Here is a 9172-nt window from a genome sequence, read left to right as displayed (position 1 = left end):
AATTTGACGAAAAGAAACCCTAATCATATTAATAACAACAACAAAAGAGCTAAATCATATTAATTATGTGCTTCTTTTTTAATCTGTTCTTTGGAGAAAAATTTGGACCTGAACTAAAATGCGTGTTAAGTTGTTACAGAGCTCCTAATGCATATGCTAATTTATCTGTTTAACATCATCCATCACTCACGTTTTGCTGTTTGTAGCATTTCATTTACACAAGGATGAATAATTTCTGTGTAAAACACATATGAAATGATGCTGCTGAATGGAAAAAAAATTAAATCATGCTGTAACAGATTAAATTTAACTAAGTTTTTTATTAAGAGAAAAAAACTTATAAACAGAGACACAAGAGTAGTCTTTTACAGAACAAAATGAGCTGATAGGTATGAGTTCATACAAAAATCATTTTAAATATCATTCATTTAAATATATGATAAATTAATTATTAACATTTGTGATCTTAACACTTCAATAAGAAACAAGTTGAAATGCTTTAACAAGCTGACTGTACTAAAATTATATTAGCATCGGTTATGTCAAAATTAAGTTAAAGCAAAACATGAACGAAATAAATTCCGCTCTCTTCCTTTCTCAGTTGATTTACATAAATTCTCGAAGCTGGAGCAAATAGAAGTTTATAATATTCTTAGTAATCAGATCTTTTATCAAAGCTGTTTCTTCTTCAATGTGGATACAGATTTTAACAATATTCGCTACATTGACGTTTTCAACGCATTTTGAAGCTACAACCTAGACTATAATTCATATAGACCAAACTGCTACAGCATTATAAATATTTTCACAATAATAAACTCTACCTTTAAAATGGATAAATGAATAGCATTATCATCTCCGATAGTAACCATAGTCGAGTAAACAGTTTTCAAGATGATTTTTCATGAAATTCGGAGCTGATTTATTGGCTGTTTGAGAAAATTCTTCCTCGTGATTAATTTAAATGCCTCTATGTTATATCAAATTATGATGTATGATTCTTTACTTTTATCAATCAAAATTGTACAGCATGAAATATTGTATACGAACAGTATGATTTGGGCGATGACTTTTTGTTATAAAGAAGTTCAAATATTCGCGTTCAGTTTCATACGCTTGTGTAATCCAATCCTTTGGCACAAAGAAACATATAAATAAGAAACAAATGTTTCTTTCCGAGGATTTCATTATTTCTGTTGTTCAATTACACTCTTCTTTGCGCAGTCAAAATAAGTTTGAGATGCAGGAAGGGAAACAAACGATATCCTAAACCGAAAATAAAGTCAAGATTTTTGTATGTACAAATGCCGATATGAAACAATATTTTTTCTTGTATTAAATGTAACTGAAATTGTTTGATAAACTAGGCAATTTTTGAAAAAAAATCAGTCAAGTCACATGTAAAACAAATTAAGCTGTGTCTTTGACACAGCGTGGAATCTCTCCAACCCACGAACCTTCTTTACAATATAATGCATGTGCCATCTTATTTCCGAGCGTAAAACCACCGAAACATCTATATTTCACAACCATATAGCTGTTGAATGGATACAACTTATTTTTTTTCGTCTCATACCGATAAACAAAAGCATTGCGTACTTGTGGTGCAATCATAGGCACTTCTCTTCCATACAGAGCATCCACACATGAAGCATCATACTTTTCAAAAGCTGCCGTTTCGCTTTGGTGCTGTTGTACACGCTCAATCGGTCTCCGACGCAATTCCTCAATATCGTGGTATTTTGCAGAATTGAACTGGTATATAGTGTGATATGGAGAAATGCCACTTGTGTCAACTCTTGATCTTCGTGATGTAATGAAAGGGTCAGATGTTGGATGAGGTGCACGCCATTTCTTCCCCTTTCCATGATGTTTTCCCTTCGGTTTATTGCGATGACGATATTTGTGCCTCATCTGAGCTTTACTGGTTTCATTTCCAGGTTTTGCAAAAGCTATAGACAAAGCATCTCCGTCTTCTGTACTTCCAAGAGATACGATAGTTTCTCTAGGCACAGATTCGTCAATAACGGTTACGTTTTTCCTTCTATGTCTATTCTTCTTATGGCCTTGACGTTTTTTTCCTAACAGAGATGAATTAAAGAATAAAGTAATTTGTTAACTATTGGAATTAATTAATCTGTTAAATATAATAATCTTAAATATTTAATATTAGAATAAGTTAATATATAAGCATCTTTAATTAATCTGTTAAATGATAGAATTACGAAACATTAGCAAGAGTACAAACTTAATAACAAAATTCTCATGCAGATATCTTATTTTGAATGACTGTTGAAATAAAAAATATTACATAAGTTTAAAAAGCACACAATATATACTAAGGAGTAAAGACATTAACCAGTTAAAAGGGTTTTTTTTCATTCTTAGTTAAAAACTAATTCTAACTTAGCACACTGACGACATTAAGATTACATTTTAAAAAAAAAATTATAAGTGTATATTTTAAATTTAATTTTCAAAAAGTGCACACCTGCGGTTTTCAATAAAATTAAATACAGTACAGTAAAATATGAAACTGCTTAAGAGCTTAGAATGATATTAACTTATACGTATAAACATATGCCTGAAACCCTCCCTCCAAATAAGACCCCACCAGTGGTCAAATGGTTAAGACAGCTAAACACTGGTAATTCGACCCAAGTTCAAACCGAAGCGAACAGACTCACTGTACGGTTGTTTTTCGTGGTTTCTCCAATGCGAAACGTGAATACTAGCCAGGTTTCCTTAGAAGATCAGTTTAAGTAATTTGGATATGGCAAAAACATACAACGGCTATTTGCCTAAAGGAAAGGATGGATGGCTTCATGGGAAACTTCCTAAGGGAAATGATTCTTAGACAGATTGTACATTGGGAAAACCATGAAAAATACTCTTGCAACAAGCCCGTTTACCTGAGTTCGAAGCCGGATCGAATTACGAGTATTTAGCCATCTTAACATCTCGATCACTGATGAGATTGTAACGTACTTTATGTTAATTAACCAGTTATTATGCTTTTGATTTTTACCATGACTTCTTCCTTCCGCATTCCTCACCAGAATGCAAATTAGCTTTGAGAACGTATAAGTTGGGGTTTTGAAACTTACAGAGAGTTCTGACACTCGCGCAGGCTATTAGAATTTCGCCTACATTGTCTAAAAGCGGTTATCTCAATTTTGCGTTTTCTCGCAGCCAATACTCAAAAACGCAGGTAAAATATTGAACTACCTCTTAGCTTAGATATGTGACTATGTAATGTATCAAAGTTTAAATTTATTTTACTTTTTCATTTAATTTACATCGCTACGAGTAGTGGTTACTGTCTGTAGTACGAGCTCTGCATTTTATGCTAAAAGTTCAGGATTAAATAAAAAGGTTATTTAAAACTTTCGTAAGTCTTTATAATACTATTTCAGACATAGCGATAACTCGCTAGTACCCTGCCTAGTAGGGTTGCAGGACTTAAATTCAGTTTCTAGATCGTCTGCAAGCTTAAGTGTTTTGTGTTAAGTTGCAGTCTGCATGAAATAAGACTCTTATAGCTGTCATGGAGGTTGCAATCAGTATGAGATAATACTGTCTGGCATGCATCCAATTAATTGGCATTCATCCAATTTGGCATTCATCCAGTTAAGCATATCGAGCACTGAACATAAATTAACTATCACTTATTACTAACCGGGGCTTGAATTTCGGTAGGTATATGGAAGAGGACAAAAAATAGTAACATCTCACGTTTCCACACATACCTTTTTTGAATAAGATCGACAGACCATATAATTTGTTAGACTTCTAGGATTTACGTGACAAATTTTACTTTGTGAGTGTGGACACTTTAAGATGCTGTGTCAAAAACGAACCCGAACGCTTATCCAAGTCGGCCTCTGTCTCATTAAAACAAAAATCTTCATAAGGACGCCCCAGCATAAAGGTGCTTACATTCTTATGCAGATTGGTTAACTTTAAAAAAAAATTAAAAGAAATTAAAAATATATTCTGTTTTATGCCGAGACACCGCTACGCAAATAGAATTTTCATTTGCTTTGCTAATTAGGGTAGCAAACTAAAATCCTATTTTCATGGCGGTGCCTCAACATAAAAATGGCTGCACCTTTATGAAATTTGCTTTTTATAAGTTAGAAACTCGTATTCACAAAGGAGCGACACTTTTACGCCTGGACACCCTTATAAAGATTTCTGTACATTCGAACGGTGGCGAACTTGCGTAAAGATGATGGCACCACTTTGATGGAGCACCGTTATGAAGTGATACCCCGCGAATGTACCGGGTGGCCATAATTAAACTGACAGTGCTCACAGTGTTCTGTAGCGTGATCTATTTGCGAGAATGACGCCTTATTTTGTAGGAAGATTAAACAAGACGGGGGACGAAGGATTCCGCGAAAAAACAAATTAGTTCCAAAAGTCACCACTAGGGGAATATTTGGCGCTGTGTAATAGAAAATAGAGTGTTAACAAATACAAATCAATACAGAAATTACCTTTCATTTTGCATTCAAATGAGGTTCAATGTGGCTGCCGTTGTTGTGGACCACATATTGCATTCTGTGCACAGTATGCACAACAGCAGAAAGTAACATGTCTGCAGGAATCTCCCGTACAGTCCGTGATATGTTATCCTTCAACGTAGCCAGGTCCTGGACCACTCCTTGATAGACCTTGGACTTAAGGTAACCCCATAGCCAGAAGTCGCATGGGGTAAGATCAGGCGACCGAGGTGGCCATGCAGTTGGAAAGTAGCGGCTAATGATTCTTTCTGTTGTGAATTTCTATCGCAGCATCTGTTGCACCCGTACAGCAACGTGTGGAGGGGCTCCATCTTGCATGAAAATGATTTCCTCCAGGCATTGTCTTTGCTGAAGTGCCGGAATGACAAAGCTGTTCAACATGTGGCGATATTTCTCTCCGGTAACAGAACAGGTTTCGGTCCTGTCGGGGTAATGTTCTCATAGAAGAATAGACCTACGATAAATTCCGCTGTGAACCCACACCAAACAGTTACCTTTGGTGAATGTAAGGGAATTGCTGTGACTGCATGTGATGATTTGTCATCCCAAATTCGGCAGTTATGGGTATTCACAGTTCCATTCAGGTAAAAGTGGGCCATGTCTCCCCATAAGATTTTCCACGGCCAAGCATCATCCACCTCCATTCTGGCCAGAAAGGTGAGAGCAAAAGTCAATCGCTTATCATGGTCGGGCTACAGTAACTCCTGTACACGGCTGATCTTGTACGGATAGAAGTTGATAATCATTCGTAAGATTTTCCATACCGTACTGTAAGGCATATCCATATTCCGAGCTACTCCACGAGCGCTAGAGGTGGCAGCAATATTGTCTGGTCCTCTGTCGACAATCGCCGTGGCAACTGCTTCGATTGTATCCTGTGGTACAGGTTTTCGTCCTCTGCCTGACTGAACCTTCAGAGAACCTGTTTTCTCAAACGTCGCAACCATTGCTTTTAGTCCATTAACTGACACAGAACCGTTACCTTTACGCAATTTTTTTTTTTTTTTTTTGTGCGTTCTAAAAGCACGAAGAGCGGCTGACGCATTGCACTGGTTGAGGTAAAAGAATTTGACCAGTAACGCACGCTCGACTAAAGAAGGAGACATTGTACATAAACTTTCAATCCGATTGATTCGAAACGTAACACACTGCCTTTTAAAACCCAAGCAGCTCGCACTGTGCGAATGGATGCAACGTGAAATTTGAATAAAGAACTTCTTCTGCTCAGCGTACGTGATATTGCAGATCACGAGACTTTATCGGTGTTTATGTAGATTTTACGCTTTTTTAAAAGTGTTGCCATATTGCACTTGAACTAAATCAGAAAATGTGCATAATAAAAGGTAATTTTATTCCGTATTAATTTGCATTTGTTAACACTCTATTTTCTATTACACAGCGCCAAATATTCCCCTAGCGGTGACTTTTGGAACTAATTTGTTTTTTCGCAGATTCCTTCGTCCCCCGTCTTATTTAATCTTCCCACAAAATGTGGTGTCATTCTCGAAAATAGATCGCGCTACAGAACACTGTGAGCACTGTCAGTTTAGTTATGGCCACCCGGTATATGTAATACATATGTGTAAAGCTTTTAAGGCAAAACCTACCTTCATGTTTTTTTTTAAATCCAACAGCAGGCCGTCAGCCGACTTAGGCTTGGCCATTACTAAGGCCAGGAGAACTCTTTTGCCTTAGGAATGGTGAACATCAAATATTTGTGAAAAATGCTTAAAAAACACCTTAGTGATTTTAAACACTGTTTAATTATCTTAAAAATTGGTATCTTATATCTGTTAACGAATTTTTCAAATGTTCATGAAATTATAAATAACTCTGTATTCCCATGTCATTAAACACTGATGAATACTGCATTTAGAATTTTTTAGAAAGAGTAATTTAAGATTAATTGGGAATTTATTCATACTACTGAAAGCTGTAATTTCCATACGCAACCCCCCCAAGAGACCCACATGTATTAAAAATGTATAAATATATAATCGTTAAGATATATAGCAACTAAATCAGCTGTTGCATGAAAGATGGGATGTATATGCAATATAAAAGACAGAAAAATGACAGAACAGACTTTTCTTTCATGTTCGAAAACTGAAAGCAACGAAAGTTAATCAAATTTATAATGTGTGTCCTTACACTTTATTATTTCTCCTTTTCCGTTTTCCTGACATAATGCAAATTTTAGTTCGCGCTATCCAAATAAGGTAGAAAGTTGAAAAAGTATTTAAAAGATGGTTTTAGTCTGCTGAATCAGAACATGTTCCGCCACGTTGAAGGCCACGTTACTAGTTGAAACTCTTCAATAGGTGTCTGTCTGCGGCGTTGCATTATTCTTGCTATTAGTGCTTGTCATAACAGCGTAGGTTATACCAACTTACACGTTATTCATTCTGTGTAGCATTTGGTTAATATACAACTTAACTTGGTTTTAATTTGAATTTATTACTTTTGAGGTGTTACATAATTGCTGGCTGGTTTTGTAAGGACAAGAAGTGCCTTCTGTTAAATTGAGTTTAATAAAAGAGTATTTTACGCTCTTTTTGTTATAAAATAAATCAAATTATAACTTCATCACGGGGATAACAAGTTTTTATCGTAATATACTGCAGAAGGGGCCTCTTTAAAAGGAATTATCCTTCCGGTTATTAGTTAGATTGCTATTGATTTACAGTCAAAATTCAAGATAGTAATGCTTTTCTCAGTATGATGTAAGAGTCAGCATTTATCTTTGAATTACACAATATATATTTAGCGAAAACAATAAACTGAATACATTTAAAAGTGCTGACAGTCTGGTAGAGTTGACAGAGCAGAAAAGAATACATTAACGGCTTCCTGATAAATACACTTTAAAATCTCATCTAGAGGCTTTCTGAATCACATAAAATGTATATTTAAATTTTAAAATTTCATGCCATTGATATAAACCAGTGAGGGCAGACCCATGACATAAATAAATAACTCATCCCAAAATGAGTTTATGTGTTAAGTGACACATAAACTCATTTTGGGTGGCACACATCATGCATTTCCATAGTCATCGACTGAGACAAAGAAAAATACATAATACAAAAATATCTCTCTCTTGCAATGGCCTCGTCTTTGTCAACAAGTGCTACGCTTACCATTGGTGCACTGAATACATTTTGGTCTGATGGAAGATTCTATATGTGGCACGCACCAGAGTTGAGGCCGAGCTCGAGAAGTTCAGTATCAATGATATAGATAAGATAATGGTATGGTGATAAGATAATGGCTTGGTAAAATAATCTTTACACATACAGATAAGATTATGGCATGGTGATAAGGTAATGGCTTGGTGAAGTAATCTTTAACTAATGCAAGATTTTACATATTTATAATTAATAAGTTATAAAATTGAACCTTAATTTAGTACTGACTTCACTTGAAAACTTTCATTTCATTAAAGTTTGCATAAACTAATACAAATGAGCTAGAGCAAGCAGTTGAAAAAAAATGTTGAAATACATGTTTGAACGCAAATTATGACACTATATACTTATTTTTGATGCCACATGTTAAAAATAAATAATTTTCCAAGTGAAATTTAAAGTGAAAAATAGTTCACAGTTAAGTATATGAAATATATACAGTATTGGGAAACATAGTCATTAAATGTGTTTGAATATCAAATATAGCTGCTTTGCAAATTTTTATACAGGTATGGCATATTTTTTTAGTCTGGTTTTTGTTGAAGAAACTCACTTCATGCACACTACTGAAAAATGAATTTTTACATCTCTATATTCAATATATGTGTGTGAAAGAATGTGCATATACTACTATAACATGCAATTCCACGTGTCAGTGTAAAGTTTAAGAGTTATATACGTATACAAAAATGAAATATAAATTTAGAACAAGTAAAGATTTCCCTCCCCTTGGCTGTAACAATGATGTAACCTTACATTTTAGATTTACATCTGTTACATAATAATTTTTAAATGAAATATTTCTAAAAATATATAATCAGTATTACAAACTATTGTACGTTGTTTGAAACAAATATGTTCTAGCAAAACATTTTAAATTGCATCTTCATGTGACAGTTCTTATAATCGTTCGGTCCTCGTTGACCAGTACTACACGATTCATGGGTTTATGCAGTACTACATGATTTTGGATAAGATGAAAATAATTCTGATTTTCCTGAGGGTTATGGAGTTATTTAAGCAACAGAATGACGGTAAACCTGCTAAGTCAGCGTTACGGAGAGCAGAGAAGATTTTCTGGGCTCTTATTAATAAGGAAAGGCTAGGAAGAGAACAGTTCTTTGATAGAAATCATATGAAGCAATATCCTAAAACTCATCCGATTGTAGTTGAATTTGTCAAAAGACAAAATGAGAGAAAAAGTAAGAGGATAGAAAAGTCGCAAAATACTACCTTCAAGATAGATGCACGAATCCGATTCTTTTGTTTCAGCTTCTTTTGTTTAGCAGCCTGATAATATATATATCATTTCTGCATTTTAGGGTAAGCTTGTATGGTAGTTTCTCTTTTATGGTTTTCATTTACTTTTAAATTTCTTTCTTTTGAAAGTAATGGAGAAAGTAGTATACCATAATACAGAGAAATCACATATTTTTATAGACTATTAAAGAAAAG

At 34.6% G+C, this 9172-nt stretch overlaps 1 protein-coding gene across 1 annotated transcript in view; it reads right to left on the bottom strand.

Annotated features, from left to right (window-relative positions):
• Positions 1-300: 300 nt before the first annotated feature.
• Positions 301-9172, bottom strand: part of LOC118195111 (uncharacterized) — a 135348-nt gene continuing 126476 nt past the window's right edge. Inside the window, exon 4 of the mRNA XM_035366356.2 lies at positions 301-2081. Coding sequence (XP_035222247.1) covers positions 1411-2081 — 671 coding nt within the window. The 3' untranslated portion in view covers positions 301-1410. The remainder of the gene's footprint in view (positions 2082-9172) is intronic.

This window comes from Stegodyphus dumicola, chromosome X2, assembly GCF_044657685.1.
Source record: "Stegodyphus dumicola isolate Sdum_Otavi_A_Nest chromosome X2, ASM4465768v1".
NCBI lineage: Eukaryota > Metazoa > Arthropoda > Arachnida > Araneae > Eresidae > Stegodyphus > Stegodyphus dumicola.
Note: the sequence above shows the minus strand (reverse complement) of the source record. Positions and strands in the feature narration are given on the sequence as shown.